Genomic DNA, 21,174 nt, shown 5'->3' on the forward strand with positions numbered 1-21,174 from the left:
TCATGTGCCCTTACCTTTGGTGTGCACTTGAAAAAGAGCTGACCAGAGTGAGAAATGCACTCGGTTGAAAGCAAAATAGTCTGTGCAGAAGCTGAAACACTGAACTTGAAAGCATGAATACCACGAACTCAACAGCGGAACTAACTAGCACTCATGCAAGAGGGTTCAAAGAAGACAAATCAACATATAATTTCCTCAGTGCTTCACAGGTATCAAGTATTAATACTTTCTGAGTTTTCTACCTTGTGGCTGATCTCCAGGAAATGTACATATAAATAATTTTGGAAATTGTGAGCTTCTAGATGACTTCTAGACATGTTCGCACTTCTTATGTAAATGTGTTCATTGCACACATTCAGAGATGTCAGATGAGTTATCCTTTAAAATGTTAGTTCAGTAGTAAATTCAGTAAGAACTCTTACTCCTTGGCTTAAATGATAGAAAAAAACATTTCAGTGAAAAGACCAACTGTTTCTAGGGATCCAAACCACGAGAAACAGTTAGAAAAGAGGGCTAATGAATGTTTTAGTTAAACATTCAATACTAACTGTCTTTGTAACGTTGAGTTTGGAGAGGTAGATATAATATACCTTATCAAATATCTGTGTGGCCTTGCTGAAATCTGAAGGAATCTCAGTGGATCTGCATACCACTAGCATAAGAGCTCAAGCAGACATTTCCAAGCAGGGCTGTTGCATTAACTGGGTCCACAGCACAACCGAATTTCGTAAGGACAGGGGCACTGTCTCATTCTTCTTTAGATCCCTAGTAAAAAGGATGGGACTAGCTATATAGGAGGCACTTCTTAATTACTGGTTGCATGGATGGCTGAATAAGTAAGAACTTACCGAGGCATAATGCCACAATGTTGGCATCTACAGAAGACCAACAGGCCTCTCACAAGCGAGAGGTTGCAGTGGAGGCAGGAAAAGAAACCCTTGGAGAGTTTACATCTCTTACCCTTTCAGAGCAGCTAAGGCTTCAGGAATATCCAAGAAAAAGAAACATTCATCCCCATCCCCCCACCCCATGTTCTATATAGATAAAAGGAAAAATATTCCAGGCTGGGGGCAGAATCACTCAGAGGATGGAAACATGGCAGATAAACAAAAATGGCACCTGAAGAAAACTTCTAGACTTAGAATATTTCTTAGAAATCTCTTCTCATGGTTACAGGGCCCTGTTTCCTCAGAAGATAATTAAAGAAAGGGATGTTTCACTGTCTCCTTAAACAAAACTTATCATTAATCTAAAAATAGACAACTGGATGGAATTTCCTAAAAATATGGCCAAGCTAAGGAGGCCAGCCTGTTGCTCACCATCCCAGTATCTTTGTCTTTATTCACGGTATTCTTCTTGTTCTCTCACTCATGTCGCTCTTCGCTACTTTCCACTGGTGTTCCTCCGTCCTCCAGGCCCTGCGTTATTTAATATTCTCTGCATCTTCTCCCTAGCACTCCACACGTCTTCTCCATGGAAGCCTCTACTGTCTGAAATTCCCTGGTTTTGTCTGAGAGGTGAAACTTGTATTTTGGTTGAAGCAAACTATACAAAAGCAGAAAGACATTTGTACATCTTTGGCTGCCAGAGAATTCTGTACTTAATTCTAGGGTAGATTACTATAGATTAGCATACTATGAATTATTAACATCGAAAGCAAATGCCTTTGGCTTCTTGGTGGACATATGTTATCAGAGTAATTCTCGTGATATGTGTTGATCAATGAACACTTTCAAGAACTTTGACTTATTTCATGACTATTTGTAAATTTTGTTTTTGAAGATTTGTTTTGATGTGGACCTTTTTTAAAGTCTTTATTGAATTTGTTACAGTATTGCTTCTGTTTTCTGTTTTTGGTTTTTTGGCCGCGAGGCCTGTGGGATCTTAGCTCCCCGACCAGGGATTGAACCCGCACCCCCTGCATTGCAAGGCGAAGTCTTAGCCGGGGGACCACCAAGGAAGTCCCAGTATTTGTAAATTTTAATTGTATAAAAAGTTCAAAGATAATTAGAGGTGCATGAAAAGACACTTTGAAAACCAGTCACATTCATTATTTGAGCGGTGCGTTTTTCCAGGGCAGGGCAGGGTCTTCTGCCGTATTTGACTTGTTTTCCAAGTGCAGTTTTATTTATACAGAAAAGGCATATACTGGGTTGTGGGAGAAAATTCTCAAGTGTGACAACCAGTTTCACTCTTGGGAAGAGCAACCTGAGGTTGGTGGGAAGGCCCACAATATTTAGCAGAACTTAAAGAGCACTTCAGTGCAGATTATTGTTTTGCCTTCTGTCATTAATATAAAGTTTACACTTAAAACTCTAATTCTTCTGTTTTCAATGACATATCACTTTGCTGATGACTCACGACTGTCTAATGTTTTCCACTCTACGATATTTGAACAAAAAGACTTTTCAGATATACTTTCTAAGAATTATCATTTAAAATACTACTAACTGAGTTTTTGTATAAAAGGCAATAACACTGGCCTCACTGAAAATTACTGACGAGGGTCCACACTGGCGATTGATATCATCTGGATAAAATACATATATGGAACTGCTTGATTTGAGTAAGATCCCACTCCTTGCATGAGTCCAAGTCACCTGGAAAAATCCAGCCTCTTGTGAGTATTGCAGCGATGCTTTGATCATGATTCCCAACCCCACCCCTGAGGGAACGCTGAGGCTTACTTCTGTTGCTTTCATGGTGAGACGGGAATCTACACCTCAGATCATCTAAAAATCCATACACCATTCATGGGTGACTTTTTCTCCAAAATGATATTTATGAGGAAGAAAGGAAAGGCATTTGAGAGGAGATTTTGTATTCCTCATGCTTCCCCCTGTTGCTATAGCAGTGTTGAAAAGAGAATCGCATTCGGGAGTGTTGTGTGCTCATTCAGGAAGAGAGGGGCTATGAGACCATGTTTGCTCTGCAGGTGCCAGAGCAGGTCGAAGTAGAACAAAATGCTAGATTGGAAGGGCCACACGACAGCCAGGAAAAAAGAAATTGGCAAATCAATTATAGCATCCAAGGCAAATGCGAAAGAGGGTGGTGTGAATGCATCTGGTGGCCACCCAGGACCAGGTTCCAGCTTTTACCTTCCTTTTCATCCTCTGTCATTCTTGGTTCCACGCCGTACATCCCATTCCTACTCCGCACACCTTCCCCAACAAACATTCCAATCACGCAATGAACCATAGACTGTGATTCCTCTACGCTCAGCTGGTGGAGAAGGTGAAGGACTTTCCTATCACACGCTGTCTGGGGCTTTGGGTTAAGCATATGCTTTTGGCATCTTTCTTGAATCCTAAAGATGTAGAAACATCCATGCACATGGTATTTAGCCTCTTTCATGCTGTGAGCACAACATTATCCTTGAGCAATGTCACCAGTTAAGTAAACTATTATAGGCCAGCCTGGAGACCTAACCATCAAATCCACCACTGTCTCCATAGGAAAATTACTTGAGTTCCAAGCCAAGTGGCAAAGGGAATTTTGAACAAACATTTTTAAAATTAGGGACTGTATGTATATTAAGGAAGGCTAAATTCCTCTACTACATCAAGAAATAATATATAATAATTGGGCCACACTATTTAAAAATATTGTAAAATATTATAGAAAAGGTAATAAGATATTTTTCTAAAAATATTAAGTTTAGAATATGTGCAGTGAGATACGGAGCAAACAAGGCTGTCTGGGATTAGACAGGCTGCCCACATCTGAGGCTACTTCAGGGAAGGTGACCTCTGGACATGAAGGGAGAATCTAAGAAAACATTTTTTCTACCTTTAAAAACCAGTTTATGCAGCGACTGAAAAGAAATTCCAAAAGCATTCCTTTAAACCTGTTTTTTTCAATATGGGGTTTTGCTCCCAGTAATAAATTGAAGAATCAGGCCAAGAAAAATCACAGAAGCAAGATCCTGCTGGATTCAACATTAAGTCCCCAATCCTGCTCAGCGCCCTGCTTTTGTATCTACTACCATTATGTTAGACTTAGGATCCTGGGCACATCTTGGCCGTAGTAAAACAGTGGAGCAGAATGTATAATTCAGTCTGCTAAGAACTGGCTTTTAAGACACCAAAGGCAGAAAAGTAACCAAATGCTGGGATTCAGTGAAAAGAAGGGTAAGTTAATGTCATGCACAGGACGTGAAGTGTGCCTTTGTGTATTGTAGTCATCTTCCACATTTCTCAAATTGATAGGATGACACTGCCATTTAAAAATTTCCAGCAAAAGTAGTTTTGTTTTGTTTTCTTCCTTTTTAGTTCTTTGCCTGGGTGTTTGTGTATGTGTGTCAGAGAGCGAGAGAAAGATGAACAAAACCGCTCCATGTGTGTAAAATAATGGTGCAAAGGAAAAATCAAAGAGAGTCCTGGAGTGGAATTTCGGGAGGCTTGTTTGTGCCACCAACCAGCTTTGTGACCCTTCTGGGCCTTAGTGTCTCACTCTGCTTGTACCACATTGGCATCTCTGCAGTGTGGTGGGTAGTTAACCAGGTTGCCATCTGTCCTCCCTAATAACTCCTCAGAAAGTGCCCTAAATATCCTGGTATAATAGATGGCAAAATAGAAACCAAAGGAAGAAAGCAAGCTCCTACATTCTCTCTTATTTCTCTGTTACTACCTGTCCTCCCTCAAAGCTCAGTGCTTAGGCCCATTCTTTCAGCTTCTCTACTTTTGGAGGTGATCCTTATTATATAATAATTACTTTGACTGTAATTACTTACATGTTGGTTTATTGCCTGTCCCCTTGACAGTGTAAGAGCCACAAGAACAGGGACTGCTTTGTTCATTGCTGTATTCCCAGAATTTTGAATTTCACATGACACATAGTGGGCTCTTTATAAACATTTGTTGAGAAAAAGTATGAAGATGCATTGCACTGGGTTAACAGTGGGCTTTTGTTATGGCCTCAGAATAGACTCAGCTTCTAGCCTGCATGGTTCACTGAGGAAGAATTTGCATTTGCACTCAGTTACCTGTTTCATGAAAAGAGAACTCTTAAAGGAAAACACAGCAACAATAAATAATTTTTAATGTGAAAAGAATAATTTTATACTATGGATTAAAAAAAACAAAAGCCTACGTATAATTAGGCATCTTTCTTTCCAATCCTAATTCTTTTTTCTTTGGAGAAATGTCTATTCAGATCCTTCACCCAATTAAAATATTGTGGTAAAGTAAGCAGAGCATAAAACTGACCATTTTAACCATTTTTAAGTGTACGGCTCAGTGGCATTGAGTGCACTGACACTGTTGTGCAGCTGTCACCGCCCTCCGTCTCCAGAACTTTTCGTCATTCCAAACTGAAACTGTGCCCATTAAACAATAACCCCTTTTCTCCTTTCTTGCCAATACTTAACGCCTCCTTCCTTCTTTCCCTCCCGTCCTTCCTTTTATCCTCCCCATTTTGGGCTTCAAAATGGAATTTTTCTGTTTGCGTACCTGAATCGTCATCGATTCCTTGGGATACTATGGAATTGAGCTCTATGGTTTTACCTACAACTGAATTAACCTCTAGTCGCTCCTTTCACAGTTGCCTCCTCCAGGCTGCCCAAAACATTCCTTCTCAAGTAGAACGAATCAAGTAGTGATGTTCGTTTAACCTGAGATTTATATGAAGGTAAGGTTCTGTGAAAACAGTGGAGATAAACAGTATCTCTCTTTTAAAATTATTGTTTAGAAAAAAAAAAAAAGAGTCCTGGATGAAAGGACTCCTCCTGGTAGACTCTTTTTTTACAGAAGTTTCTTGCCAGTTTACCACCCTTGGAAGGGTGAAATGGTGCCCTCATTCATCTACTTTCTAGCTCTTGTTTACTGGACTGAAATTTGAATTTCCTTGTTGGTCTCATCAACTAGCCATATTTTCAGACATTTCTGATATCGAACTTGGATTTTAAAAAGGTTTGCTTCTACTGGAACTTTCTTCTTAAATGGTTAAAACTTTGTAAACCAATAGGTAAATTCAGTAGTTAGCAGTTTTTAAGGGAACCATATAAAGAACTTCACCCCAGTCCTACATTGACCATAAGCTCCAATCTAATTCAAATATGGTGGAGACACAAGAGAACAGGATTTGGAGATCAGTGAACCTGAGTTCTAAAACTGTCCAGCCACTTCCAACCTGCTTGAATCTTAAGCACATTATTCTTTAAAATTTGCTCTCCTCTGGAAAATGGATGAGACACTTCACAGAGTTCTACTGAATATTAAATTAAATAATGTATATAAAGTGTCTGATATGTAGTAGTGTTTTTTGATAAATGTTGCTTCCCTTCCCTTGGTCTATTTATTTGAAAATTCATAATCCTAAATAAAATTTGGTTTCAGCTTCTACTTAAATAGGCATTCAACTAATAATTTTGTGCATTTAAATATTATATGATCTGTATGACACTCCATATGTGTTGATAATAAATTTGATTTTGATGAGATTAGGATTTTCTAAGATGTCAAATGCACTTCCCTTTCTGTGTATGTATATCTTGGCCTGTCACTGACAACTAAATAAATATAGGCTGAACTTCTTTATTGTTCGTGAAAGTCTTGACTGTCATTCATATTAATCATTTTCCAAACTAAAATCTTTTATTATAAAAGCATCAACATCCAGTACCATACAGTGATCAAAGTCTACTGCAATAGAAAGTTACATCCCTGGTGGTCCAGTGGTTAAGACTCCACGCTTCCACTGCAGGGGGCACGAGTTCAATCCCTGGTCCGGGAAGTTCCGCATGCCACGGGGTGTGGCCAAATAGATAAATTAATTAAATTAAATAATAAATAAAAAATCAAGTTAAAAAAAAGTTACATCCCATGGGAGGCAGCATCTCCTACTCTTTAAATTTAGATCCAGTTCAAACCCAGCTTCTAGACCTAATAACTGTGTTACCATGGGTAAGTGATTCAACATCTTTTATTCTTAGTATTTCTCTTCTCTGTAATGGGACTCAAACGTTGTCCCTAATACATAAGTAGTTGTGAGCCTTAGATAATGTAATTAACAAGTGCTTGGTGGTAGTAAGCAGATGCTACTGTTATCCTGTGGTAATAGTTCGCCTATTTTAATTTCCTAGGCTATGCCACAAAACATGAATATGAATATTTTGACAAGGTATAGCATTTACTAATAATTCTTAGATCACTGGGCTTAGAGCAAACCACTATTTATGGACGCTTCTGCACACCCAGTCTTGTCTAATAAACACCCATACTTCAATTTTCAAACCTTCACCTCTTCTCAGATAGGTTCACATAACCAGCAGGAAAAATGAGGGGACTTAGGTTATGAGTTTATGTTAAAAAAAAAAAAAAAAAAGAAAGCAATCCTTAAACACAGTTTTCCAAGGCAAAGGAATATGGTAGGGTTTTCTTCTCATTCTTCGCACACACCTTAGATCTCCCTATTTTAACTTCTTTCCTTGTTCAAGGCCATCCTTAATGTTACAGGGGTCAGAGAAGACCAAAGAAAAGAAGATGAACAATAGGAATTGATTTAAGCAATTCCTTTTCTCCTGGATCTTCATAACTAAAGTGGTTCTCTGGCCCTTTCAAATATCTCGGGATAACAATGACAAGAATTGAAAGAATGACTAATGGAAGAGTTATGAGCAATATTTTGAGAAAAAGAAGGAATTGAGTTTAACATCCCTGGGTATCTTTTTGATTCCTCCAAAACCTTTCTAAATTTTAAGGAGGAAGAAAATCCATTGACTGTTCAAAAAAATGTATAGCTAGCATATTCATGCTGGATTGTGGTTTGAGGGAGGGAGAGAGGACTAAGCATGGTGTTAGGAGATCAGTTTCTAATCCCTTATGTAACCTTGAATGAGTCACTTAACCATTGTAGGTCCTTTTCCTCATTATAAAATGGAAGGTTAGGAGCTTGGGGGAGGTTGTATATCTGGTTTTGCCACTTAATAGATGACCTTGCACAAGTTTTTCAGCTTCTCAAAGCTGCAGTCTCCGTATCTGTATATTAGGGAGAAGAATGTTTCTTTACAGGGCCATTTTGGGTTTTAATGAGATAGTTCGTATAAAAGCTTAGCATGATGTCTGGCACTTGGTAAGAGCTTACTCATGGAGAGACACTTGTGTTATCTTTGTGCTGTCTGTATGCTCTGTAGTACTTTGGGGTCCCTTTAATGATCATTTAAAGCACTTTCTCAGGAAGGCAGTGTGGTGAAAGGGAAAAAACACTACCCTAGGCAGGACACAGACAATTGGGTTCTAGTCCTGGCTCTCTTATTATTTATGTGACTTGGGTAAGCCACCTTACTGATCTGGGGTCTTGTTCCAATTTATAATGTAACTTGCATCATCATTTCCCTTTTCTGTTATTGTAGAAGTATGGCATGGTTGTAGTCAGTTTGCTCTTTTGACTTATCGCCTTTCATAACTTTGATGTAGTTAATGCAGGTCTTGGGTCAGACCTGCAGTGCCTGAGGCAACAGTGACTATGGGAAGATGGGTGACGTTTTACAGCATTCAGCTTAATGATGCTGCTTCCAGAAATGCATTGTGGTAAATACCGAAAAGTGTCTGTATTCGATTAGAGGAAGCTCATCGACATAAACTCTGAGATCTTTGGAAACTCCAGAGCAAGGAGAGTGACGATAATACTATAATTTGATCACTGACAGTTAAAACAGACAGACCAAAAGTTTCAGCATATTCTATGTGGCGCCGAGGCGTGATGGAGCCTAAGTGCTAGACTAGCTGTAGTTTTTCATAAACCAGTGTCAGAAAATACCAGGCAACAAATTTCTCCTTTATAGTACAAATAAAAGTGAAGAAGTGTCAACAGGAGCCATTCTATTTATGTAAGTCATCGGGAGAAATGTCTTGTAGAAGGCTGATGTGGCGGGGAGCTGAAAGCTGGTGAATCCACAGATACTATAGAAACTGGCAAGAGCTGCTGGGAGAGTAAAGGATCAAAATGCCTCCCTGAATTTTCTTGATTTTTCTTAGTTACTGTCTGTCCTCCTTCATAGCTTCAGGTTCTGAATTCATGGATTCAACCAACCATGGATAGAAAATATTTGAAAAAATAAAATTCCAGAAAGTTCCAAAAAAAAACCACTTGAATCTGTCATGCGCTGGCAACTATTCACATAGCATTTACATTGTCTTAGGTAACGTAGAGATGATTTAAAGTAGAAGAGAGGATGTGCGTAGGTTATATGCAAATGTGCCATTTTATATAAGGGACTTGGGCATCCATGGATTTTGGTATTACTTGGGGTCCTGGAACCAATGCCCCACAGATACTGAGGGACGAATGTATTCATCCTCCCCTCCCCACATTTTCCCTTTTCTCTCTATCCCAATTTTATCACTTCATCAACAAAGTAGCTTCCTTACCAGTTAACCTGCGCTCAGCCCATCCCAGCTCACACCTACCCACTCACTTCCTGTAGATGAGTGTTTGCAAGTCTCTCGTTTCGCATTTTGCTGCCCTGCCCTCAGCCTGCCTTTTGACCTCCTCAGTAACCTAACCTCTCCTCACCTGCTCAAGGAGATTTTCTAGTCCTGCCCACGTGTGTCTTCCCTTCACTCCCTCACTCACCGCGGTGTGGCCTTTAGTGCGTGTGAGCTACACTGTCCCCCACTTTAGATCTGATGTAGTAATAGCTGCTCTGTCTGCATCTTTTGTGGGATAAAGTCCGAAACTGATTCTGAAACTCCTATCTGAGCCGCGAAGGCTACTGGGGAAGAAGGTGGGATAAGGGGGAAGCATTGACCTCAGGGTCAGAGTTTTGAGGTCAAATGCAGGCCCTTCTACTGATTAGAGCCACGGCCACATCTGAGCCTTGATGTCTTCACATGTTAAAGAGCGAGAATAGGGCCCATCTGATAGGGTTAAATGTGAGAACACATGTAAAGCATGATGCTGGTACATTTATAATGCCAGTCTCCTTGCCCCTTACCCCACCCCCAGCTCTACCCCTTACATTTCACTCAGGTCAGGAACAACCTCACCAGTTCCTTATCTAATTCCTACACATCCTTCAAGACCTGCCTCTGCACTTTTATACACAGTAGTGTGTATATGTTAGTCCCAAACTCCTAATTTACTCCCCCGTCCCACTTAGGGCCAAGGCTCTGCCGTGGAGCTTACTTCCCATGCAATAATGTTTGAATCCTTGACTATTTCACTTTGTGACCTTGTCTGATTGCTTCACATCTCTTTGACTAGGCAGTAAACTCCTGGGTACCCTTAGCACCTCCCCACACTGGTGGCCTCTAGAATGTTCAGCAGACTCAGCCAGGTCTGACCTTGGAAGCCATTGACTCCTGATGTGGCCCAGAGAGAATGCTGGAAGAGGCTGAGAGGCTGGACCTCATGCCAGTTTGTCTTTGACTCATCATGGCGTCATATCCAGTAAGTGAAGTGACAGTCAGGCCAGCTTTGTGTCAGGAGACGGCAAGGATCTCTCCTCTCCATCCACCCACACAGCAAGGCTGTCAACTTCCCCAAACATGCAGGTAGAAGTGTGGGAAGGCAGGCAGCAGTGGCAAAACTTGGGGAGATAGATGCCTATAAGTCAAAAATTTTCTCTGTTCATAGCAACTTTTATTAAAAACGAGACCCCATTCATCTTTCAACCCTTGGCAATGGATCCAAATTCCTGCACTGTGCCTAGTCTCTCTTTCCTTACAAATCTAGAGCTGGAAATAAACACACATATAGGATGAGCTGTATATTTATTCCTCTCAAAGAGGAAACCTATGATTAGAAAAATGAGCATGATTTTATTATGGTCAACAAAAGCCAAAGTACTGCTGGGAATATAACTTTTCAATCTAAAAAGATTCCCCCAAATTCCATCAAAATGCAAAAGAGGATGGAATTTGAAGTAAAATCAGTAGGACGATCCACCAGGCAGTCAAGTTCCACATAAGGACCCTTGACATTTTCTCTTCAACTGCACAAAATTGGAACTGATATTATGTCTTTAGGAGCTGTATACAAAAGAATTCTACTCAAGTTTCTCACCATGAGGTGTAAATTATTCATGAAAGATGAAAATGTACTAGATTACAACACTTAACATAACTTAGCCTTTCCTTGGAGAATCTGCAAATACATATATTAATTAAACCTCATGGTAGCTCTGCAAAGCAGCTGCTCCTGAGGCAGGAAAATAAGAGGCCTTTTTTTCTTCTTATTTTCTGCTTTCTTGAAGAGAAAAAATAATCTGCCTCTATATGGTTCTCACAGATCCAGCTCCACCTAAGACATACGGAGCGGCCCTCCCACCTCTCCTCTCCACCTTAAACATCTTTTTTTTTTTTCACCAGACTAGCAAGACTGGATTCCAGTGCCCCAGCCACGTTGCACCATGGAATTTAGACTCAAATTGCCAAGCAGCTTTAACCAATGGTGTTAACTGAACGTAAACGCCGCCATTTTTATTGTTTTGATTTTTTTATTTGAAGAGATATACAGCAGGTTCCAGTTAATCTCCCTCTCTCTCCTCCTCTGTCCCTCCACCCCTCTTTCTCTACACACACACACACACACACACACACACACAGTCCCTCTCTCCACAAAATATTTGATATGGCGATTCTGCCTCATTTGAGGCAACCAGATCCATTACTGAAACGGAACCTTCCTCTATAGTTAGAATATCAGCACAAAGTTAGAGAAGGCTGAACAACGTTAGCATATTATGATGCTGAGATGGTGTCTCAGCCTGAGCACTATTAACAGGCCCTGGATTTGGACAGTTGCTGTCCAGGCCCTTTCAGAGCACAACATACTTGGGGCCCAGCTGCTTTCTGTTGACTGTTCTCAGGACCCAGCAAACTGCAAGAAAGGAGTGGTTCACAGTTTGATCATCCATGCAGGGAGGCCAGTCGCTCTACTGTATATTTCAGGGGAGGGAACTAACAGGGGTCTACTCCTCCCACGCTGGGGCCTTGCAGAACCCAGATTTTTCTTGTGAAAAAACACAGGCTCCAAATGGGTCAAGTGGTGAATAGTGGGGAATGTTTAATGCCTCCTACATTTGTCTGAATATAGTCCTAACAGATGGCTTTGAATAATAGATGTTTTAGAAAACTCTTTGGGATGAGAGATTAAGTAAAACATGACCTTACCTTTCTAGACTTCTTGGTTAGGATGGGGTGACTTACTGTAACTTTGTATATAGAAATCCAAGAATCTATATACAAATAGCTTTGAAGTTGTGTTCATGTTTATATGTGAGAAATGAGTAAAATCTGATGCTCTTAAACTTTTCTCATCTCCCTTTAGTAATTTGTAGCAGGCCTGATAAAGCATAATATAGGTATCTGGTTGCATGTAATTCTTTTGTCTGGTAAGATACCGTTGAAATTGTTATTATATATATACTAATCAGGCATGTCTGGAAAATGGGGATTTTCTGACTTACCAAATATCCCAATAAATGGAGGGCTAGGAATGTATAATATGTTATTAACTAATTTTCAATAAACTCTTCCTAAGGCCAGCTTTCTGTTGAATGGATTTAGTCTTTGGAAGAGGATTCGGAAGATGTGATAAAACCTTGAGGTCATAATTAAACACCAATCAGCACTTTTTGGAGATGTAATTAGTGTTGTTAACATATTGCCAGAAATATAATTGATTTCACCATCTTTAAAGGCACTGCGTGGGATGCTCCATTAAAATATTCCTAATATCCAGTATGTAAGAATTTGCCTTCCTAGCATGGACTCATGACCCAGAATGAATTAGATGAATAACTGCCCTCCGCGTCCACATAGCTCTAACTGTGGACACGTGGACAACACGTATTCACTCCAAATCTGAAGGGACCCTTTCTTCCAGGCAAAGGCCTGGGAGGTGTCTGAGCTTTTGTGGCTCTGATGTCTCACTCGGGTAGAGAGTGGGGAGCTGCATATTAGGCGCAAGTACCCTGGAGTCATTTGCCCAGGGAGTCCACCCAAAGGCTATCCTTAAATTCAGGTCCTACAGAGGCAACTTCCTGTGGTTAACCTTTCATGTCAGCCCAAATCTCTTCTTCTGCTACATGACATTTATTTGGACAGGTTTTGCCATAGTATGAAACCATTTTTATGTTTCTCTTTGGCTAAACGTGCCTCTCCCTATGTAACAGGCAAAGGCAAGGCAAAGTCGGCCACTCGCCGGCTGCCACTGTCCCACTTCAGGCTCTTGTGAAAGCCTCTCCATGGTCTCCGCAGACTCTCCTGCCTTGTCTCCATCTGCCTGCTCTTCTCAGAGTTGTGTTCCGTCACTTTCCTGCTTGAAAACCTTCAGTGGCCAAATAAAGGCCAGCGAACCCTTTACCCTGTCATTTAAAGTCCTACACACTCGGAATCAAACCTATGTTGTAGCCGCTCACGAAAACTGGTGCTCTGGCCAACGGGATTGTTAGTTTTTCTCTGCTAAGCTTTACACTTCCCCACCTTTGTTGTATATCAGCACTGTCATTCCATCTATCTAATGATGATGCTTTAAGGAACACACAGATAGAATCCTTCTGGAATTCAGAGGATAGAAAAAAGAAATTCTAGCTGCAGGGGTTCAGGGAAAGACTCAGAATACAAATTGTATTTCAATTGGGCCTTCAAGGATGTTATCAGGTAAGGTGAATAATCTCTGTATATAAATGAAGAAACTAAGATTTAAAATATATTTACTAGGAAATTATTTTCTCCCCTTTTGAAATAGAATGTATTTTTGAAGTAAAAAAATAATAAAGCAATGACAGGATAGAGTACCATAATAATTTAAGTTAGAGGGATTTCAATCTGCACTCTCATTTTATTAAATAAAATTTCTTATAATGTGAAAAAAACTAGATAATCCATATACTAAGCTGCTGACCTCTCCTTTTTCACTGTATACTCTAAGATTAAATTGGCTTCAATATAGGCATCTATAGATGTATATATACATCCTGACCTTCTATTAGCGAACTGAAATTGACTGACTTATATAGTACCTGGGTTTTCATTTCTGATTTCCCTTGTCACGATGCTACTTGTGAGATGAGTGGCAGAGGCTGGGAGTAAAGTCCAGGGCCATGATTCACACAAAAGAAGCCCATGAATCTGCTTCACCAGGACTAATGACTAATTCCTTTTCACTTCTCGTCTTAGTTCTCATCTTACTTGTACAGAAATTATTCATACTTTTCAGTCTACTCACTGGGTATAATATAACATAGACTATTAATAAATAGTTCTATATCATAATTAATATATATCAACTATGTATATGGTTTCTAAATGTGACCTGGCTATTACATAACTAGCCTGAAGCTCTGCTCAGATTCAGTTCATCTCCCCAGCTTAGAATTCACCTCAGTCTGAGCTGCATTAGCAGAACTCCTTCATTTTTCCCTAAAGCAACAGAGCTTGCTGCTATTGAGTTTCACTTTAAAGACAGTTTTACCTGTGGAAGAAGTGACTTCCGTTCATTTATAATTATAGAGAGAGGCAGTGTAGCATGGTGGTTAAGAGCAAGGCCTCTGGGATCAAACTGCCTGGGTTTAAATTCCAGCAAGACCATTTATTAGATGTTTAACTTTGGCTAAGTTGGTTAACCTTGGTTTCAGTTTTACTGTCTGTAAAATGGGGATGACAGTAATATTTATAACACTGTAGTAAGGATTGAGTGTATCCTATACATATGTATTCTTTCTCATATGATATATATAATATGATATATAAAAATATGTAATGTATTATATAAGAGAGAAACCATTTAGAATAGTATCTTGTATCTATAAGTAATTTGTTAATAATAATATTATTATTATTAGGTGTAACTTGTATATTAAGGCCCAAAGACCTTAATTGAAACAGGAGATAGCTGTTGGTAAATTTGTTTATTGTATTTTTGTTTATATATCTACTCCCAGAGCTAAATAACCAAAAAATAATTTTCTATTTCCCAGAAGTATTTGGATCTTGTCGTCATTTAATTTCAAACTGCAAGTCTAAGTTCAGTTAAAACTTTCATTGCTGTCACCTTGATTAAGCCCTGAGGGTAGAATTTATAGATTTATTGCCAGTTCAACTTGACTCACCATGGGGTAACATGTGAAGGAAACCTGGGCCGGAGGAGCTGTCATGGGATGTTTTGGTCTATGTTCTTTCTTCTCTGAATGACTTGTATCTTATTACAAATACTTATGAGATTTGAACTATTTGAACTGACAGTCTAAATTGATCAAATGAACTAAAAAACTGTCAAAACCCTACCACATTTTGTGTTAAAGACAGATGGCTCAATGAAGGGAAAGAAGGGAGGATGCGTATCATGCACTGAACTCTGAAATCATTAGCACCACTTTCTACTCTGTGTTTACCTTTATAATCTCATGCGTTGGGCTTAGCACAGCAGGTAAGGAACCATAGGTTTGTTGAATCTTAGAGCTGAAAGGGACCTCGGAGGCCATCTAGTTCTAATCTTCCTTTTACAAGTGAGGAAACAGATTCATTTTGTTTAAATGACATGTAATTCACATGGACATGATTCAGTGTGAGTTTAAAGGGCGAAATCTTAATAAGATGAAAACTTGTCATTTCACAGCCATCAGAAATCTCTCTGAATTCTGAACTCTTGGGCACTAAAAGAATTTCCAAATTCTTTTGTAACTGCTTTGCTCTTTGAAACTTGTTGAAAATACATTAAGAATATCATATCTGAAAATTTATGTTTACTACTATTTCTTTTTCTGTTGTCTTCATGTGCAAGCAGACCTTCGTTAAGAGTCATCACTGAAGTGCAGTCCAGCAATGATTACATCTGATAAACTGCAAAATGGAGAATCTAGGATTCTTGAAGCTACTGTCAGGTACTCCTGTAATTATACTTCTTTGGATTTAATTGACGTTAACTTGTTAGTTCCTTTACCAGTCACACTCTGCTGAAAAGTGATATATTTTAGCTTCTGAATAGTTATGCTTCCCCTACACACATACATAAACCTACGCATACGTATGCAATCTCAGTTTTTTCTACCAAATTGAGCCAAATAATCATTAGGCTGGAAAAAGATTTATGATACATGATCAAGAATTTATCATAATAAAGGGACTTATCCTAAAACTCCAAAATAGTTCTTTATCTTGACTTCCTTTCCACTCCCAGGAAAGAGCTCTCTGTATTAGAAGTCCTTAACTTGCCGTAAAGTATAACGTTACATTCCATTGTAACGAACACTCTATTATGCTTGAAACTTGCTTTCTGATGAAAGGACTTTATATAAAACTTCTGCCCCAAATCGCAAAAACATGGTTCAGGAAGACAGGACTTAGACATAAAAGAAACCTTTCCAGTTTCCCTACTAAGAATGACCATGTGAAAAGAGGTGCTTTGAACCTAATGATGGAAGGACGCACACTGTCTCTCCCTTCTGCCATCCCATCATTTAAAAAAATCTTCGCAGCTAAGAAAGTGATTTGCTGTTCTTTGTTCTATCTGTTTGGAAGCTGAGCTGGCTTTCCTTAGAGGGAAGCTGGCATGTTGAGGTGGCGAGTGAAGAGCTAAAGCGTTGTCCGCAGTTGGTATTGCCTCTGAGGGCCTGCTTGGCCTCTCCTCCCTCCCTCCTCGATCTTTTCTGCTTTATCAAAACTCAGAGGGCACAGGAGGAGCTCCCAGGATTTTACTTTTATTCCTTCATATAAGTGCACTCACGCCTATCTTTTCAGCAATGAAACCTATGGCTCTGGAATCACTTATTCACTAGAACTGGGAAAGAAGCGTGACTCCGCCCTTCCCGCCTGCAGAATGGAGTTTGGAATCTGCTATTTATGCCCAGACATGATTTTTTCCAGTTTATCCCGTTAGCTGGGACCTTCCCTCCACCTCCTCCTATATGTCTCGTCATCTTTTATCAGTACAGTTGATTTTATTAAAACAAAAATCAAAACAAAACAAAACGAGAAAAAACCCACTACACTCACAGCAAAACCAGAATGGCTCTTCTGTGAAGGGAGAGCATGCACAATCAAGTGTTTTTCCGAGCATGTGAGAGTTTATGCTTTTACGCCTCTCCTGGGACCAGAAGCACATGTTTGCAAGTTGGTTGGCTGGGGTTAGGGTTACAGTCAGCCTGTGACGACAGGAAACAGCCAGCTGGCCCTCCCTGAGAAAGAGTCCATCCGAGGTCTCACTGGCACATGCGTTAAACCAAAAGAATTACACGCCCCTAATCAGTTATATCCAGCCTTTTTGAACTCGGTGGCCCCGTACTCTTCTTCCAGGACCGTTTGTCTCTCACCTGGGAACCAAGCGAGTTTGGGAGCACATAGGACCCAGGTGAAATGTTAACAAGAATCATTCAGACCTCAAATTTGACACTAAGGGAAAAGGGGAGACTTTTCTAAGAGGAGAATTTTCTTTTCCTCCACAACAGATAATAGGGTCTCTGAATGAACTGAATCCAAATACAGCCAGCTCTGAAGCACTCCCAGGTGAGCTTTTCTGATTTTTCTGTGACAATTCACAAAGCCCTGGATGCGTAATGCTGCCCTGAAAGGAATGTAAGCCTGTCAGGTTAATCACACAATATTAGGTACGGAAACGAACAGCGCAACACGAAACACAGCTACATCATTATTTGCAGTAAATGTTAACTCTAAATAAGTGCAACCTGTCCACAAATGCTGGCCATAAACTAATCAAAAAAATAAAATAAAATAAAATCTGATGGATAAACATGAAAAAAAAAAATTCTCCCTGAGAATTTTTTTTTTTTTTTTTTAACTATCAGCACTCATTTAGAGTTTGGGATTTGTGAAAGAAAAGCTTTAAAAGGAGCAAACCTGATTGGCTGTGGCTGCTGCTGCGAAGGGGGCACTTGTTGCAGGAGCTGTTGCCGCAGAGACAGTGGCTGACGTAGCGCTGTGCATCATGGGTACTTTCAGGAGGGGGACCATGGGAGCAATGAACAGGAGGGTGTAGCGTTACGGTAACAGAAGTGGCATTTTGGCATATGGTGAATATCAGAGCAGCAAGCCATCATGGGTTAAACCAGCAGATGGCATGCAATCACAATGCAAAGCAAGGAAGCATATGGGAGAGAAATAAAAAAAAGGGAAAATAGCTTATTACAAGTACAATTAAAGGAAGTTTTAAAATATCATCAGTGATTCCCAGAAAGGCCAAAGCAGATTACTTTGGTTGATGTATTTATAAACCCTTTTACCTCCAGCACTAGATCGTTCCCAAGTCAGAGACTACAGTGCCTGTAATAAACGGTGCTCCCAAAAACGTGAAATTGTAATGTCCAAATGAAGGAAGACTATGCAATATTCACTTTTAATCATCATTCTAAAACATCAAAGCCTCGATAATGTAGGCCTAATTTGGGTTAGAATTTTCTTGGAATTAATTGCAGTTAAATTGAATGTTTTGGGTCGATTTGGGCCTGCCTGCTTGAACTGGAATTACTGGGGATTGTGGTTTATTTGGGTCAATAAGCAGTAGAGCAGAAATCATGGCCTTGATGTAAATTGTAACACAGTCACTGTGAAACAGCCAGACAAATTTTGCCAATGTTTATTTTTCTTTACTCTAAGTGGAACTAATCCATATGTCCTTAAGACAGACTTTTGTACCAAGGCATTGGAATGTGTGGGGATAGCTTATGTATGTACTATTAAAAGTTAACATCTAAGGGAATGGTAAGGTACAAATACTCATCACAAATAAATCAACACAAAATTAAAAAGGATAATAAAGCAAGGCAGTTGAGACGTTTGTTTTCAAAATACATCCATTTATAATTTTTTTTAAATAAATACTTCTGGGAAACTCTGATAACTCTAACACACAGCAAAGAGGAGATAAAGGCACACCACATGAAACTTTAAAACATTGATGAAATTAGCCTGCCTCTCTGATAAAGTAAGCTTTTTCTTTTTTCTTATGCTAAACCATATAAACTATAAAGAGAAACAAAATACAGATCATTAAAAAGCAGACTCGTACTTGTGGTTTTATGTCTTGCAGTGGTTGTTCTAGTCACATTAAGATGGTCATTGTCTTCAGTATACTAGTACATTTTGAAACCTATACATTAACTCTAAAGCCAAATAAACCTTCAGATCTACCAGTTCCTACAGCATTTCTACGATCTTTGAGATAAATCTCAATCAAGTGAAGGTATTGTACATAATATAAAAGACAAATAAAAAAAGGTTGGAACCTACCAATACTGGTAGCGGGTGTCATGCACAAAACTGACCCTGCATGTCATGCAATGGTAGGTGGAAAAAAGTGAATAAAGGGAAAGAAACAGGTTAGCGGTTTAGAGTTAACATTCAAAGTGAGATTGAAGCACAACCAGAAATAAGTAGGGTTAGTTAACACAGTCTTTTAGAGTCATTCACATGTTCAGTGTGGACACAAATATATCTGACTTATTTTAAGCCAATAGTATTCATTACTTTTCACACTTTTGATTCATCTCCATTGACATGATTCTAGTAAGAATGACATGTGATAATGCAGCAGTCACCTTCCTCTAAGACCTCACAGTATCTTACAGACATTCTCAAGTTCATCCTCCAAGGTAGGAAGTGGGTATTTTACAGATGAAAAATCTGAGGCATAGTAACTACTCCAAGGTCATGCATCGTGGGAGTCAAGGCTAAGGCTAGAAATAGAATTCTGTTCCTAAATCCAGGTCAGGTTTTGTATTCACTATATCACACTGACCTTATTGAATTAAAAGTTTGCTTGTTTGATTGTAAAATGTTTTGTGTCAATAACAATATGAAAATAAAAACAGTAATTAAGATTCCGTATCCTCTAAATCAAAGGGTTGCAGGTCAGGTGAATTTTAGATTACTGCTTGGAAGCCCTCAATGTAGGAAGACTGAGGTTTCCGTGACGGGATGACCGGATGTGTGTGTGACCTATTTTCTGTTATGAGATTCATTATGACAAAGGAGCGGTGGCTAGCAATAAAATCTAAACACTGCAGAGGCAAAACAGCACTGAACTAAGGCTGGGATAGGACCAGGGCTAGGGGTTTTTGGTGTCTAGGTGGGTAAGTGGGAGGGTGGGAAGGAGAGAGGGAGGGAGGGGGGTTTATAGCCCTTCCTTGGGAATAGCTGCCTTACCTGTGGGTGGTCATATTAATGTACTTGAATCAGAAAACGGACCATGAATATAACATATGTTGTGGAATACTGAAAAAAGAATTGTATTGAAAGGAATTATCTACTTCTGGTTCAGCTCCTTAGAGTGAAAATCAAGGTAATGTAAGGATTTAGATAACTGAAGATTGGGTGTCATATGGGTACCAGAGAAGTAGTCTTTAATGAAGGTAGGTGTACCCACTTAGGGTTTTAGAACTGCCTTCTGAGATACTGGGTGAAGAATCTGAGATGTGTACGTCTTTATTCTCTCTGCTGAACTGTTCACACCTGAGGGAGACTTTTTGCCTGATCTGCATTTTGATCAGGCCAACATTAAGTAGTCAGGAAAAGAGGCTATTTAACTGGGCCACTCCTGGATTCTTCAGCAAACATGTGCTAATATATCCAACTGAAAACACACACACAAACACCTCATGACACCCTATCTTTCTCCAGTCCTATGTTTCTAAACTTCTTCACAATCAAACTTCTGGAAAGTTACCTACACATAAATTTGTACTTCCTTGACCCCGTTTATTCTTCAATCCTCTCCAATTTGGCTTTCATTTTCACCTCTCCACTCAAACTGCATGTCATCAAAGAACTCCGTATTTCTGCAATCAGTAAGAACCCTTCCATCCTGAGTCATGGTAACATTTAGCACTTGTCTACTCTCTCCGTAATAAACTACTCTTTTCCCTTGGATTTTCTGATAACACAGACACAGACACATATGCAAACACAGACACACACACACACACACATACTCTATCTCTATATACTAGAGTTTTTCAGGGCTCAGTCTGGTTCCTTTTCATCTACTCTATACTTTTCTTCTGGTATGTCATTCACTCCATGTTATTAATTCAATTTAGGATTTAAATACTATCTACAAGCTCAAGGCTTCCAAATTTACGTATCCCGCCCAGATAGCTCCTCTGAGCTCCAGGTTTTTCCATCTAACTGTTTATCTGGCCTTCCTACTTGGATTTCTCACAAGCATCTCAAATGGAACATGTCCAAGTGTTGACCTTTTCCACAGCATCTGTTTCTC

General features: G+C 39.5%; 1 protein-coding gene and 1 long non-coding RNA gene across 9 annotated transcripts in view; one reads left to right on the plus strand and one right to left on the minus strand.

Moving 5' to 3' along the window:
* LOC111176444 (uncharacterized) overlaps window positions 1-20,022 on the plus strand; it is a 75,442-nt gene extending 55,420 nt beyond the window's left edge. Inside the window, exons 3-4 of the long non-coding RNA XR_004023939.2 lie at window positions 15,730-15,826; window positions 17,390-20,022. This is a non-coding gene — a long non-coding RNA (uncharacterized LOC111176444). The remainder of the gene's footprint in view (window positions 1-15,729; window positions 15,827-17,389) is intronic.
* Window positions 1-21,174, minus strand: part of MBNL2 (muscleblind like splicing regulator 2) — a 150,183-nt gene that overhangs the window by 6,207 nt on the left and 122,802 nt on the right. For 2 of the 8 annotated variants that reach the window (XR_002645032.3, XR_016388646.1), the window contains 2 exons: window positions 17,799-17,893; window positions 1,320-1,545 (listed from right to left, as the gene is read on the minus strand). The exons of 2 other annotated variants lie outside the window; for them this stretch is intronic. Coding sequence is in view for 4 of the 6 variants with exons in the window: in XM_089899413.1 (XP_089755539.1) it covers window positions 19,048-19,223 (176 nt within the window). In the remaining 2 variants the exon portion in view is untranslated. Of the gene's footprint in view, window positions 1-1,319; window positions 1,546-17,798; window positions 17,894-17,922; window positions 19,224-21,174 lie in introns of those variants that run through there. 4 more of the 8 variants (XM_089899413.1, XM_089899414.1, XM_022576905.3 and 1 more) reach the window with 3 other exon arrangements.

Source organism: Delphinapterus leucas, chromosome 18, assembly GCF_059928025.1.
Source record: "Delphinapterus leucas isolate spDelLeu-1000000601 "Yukka" chromosome 18, BTC_Dleu_Yukka2, whole genome shotgun sequence".
Lineage (NCBI taxonomy): Eukaryota > Metazoa > Chordata > Mammalia > Artiodactyla > Monodontidae > Delphinapterus > Delphinapterus leucas.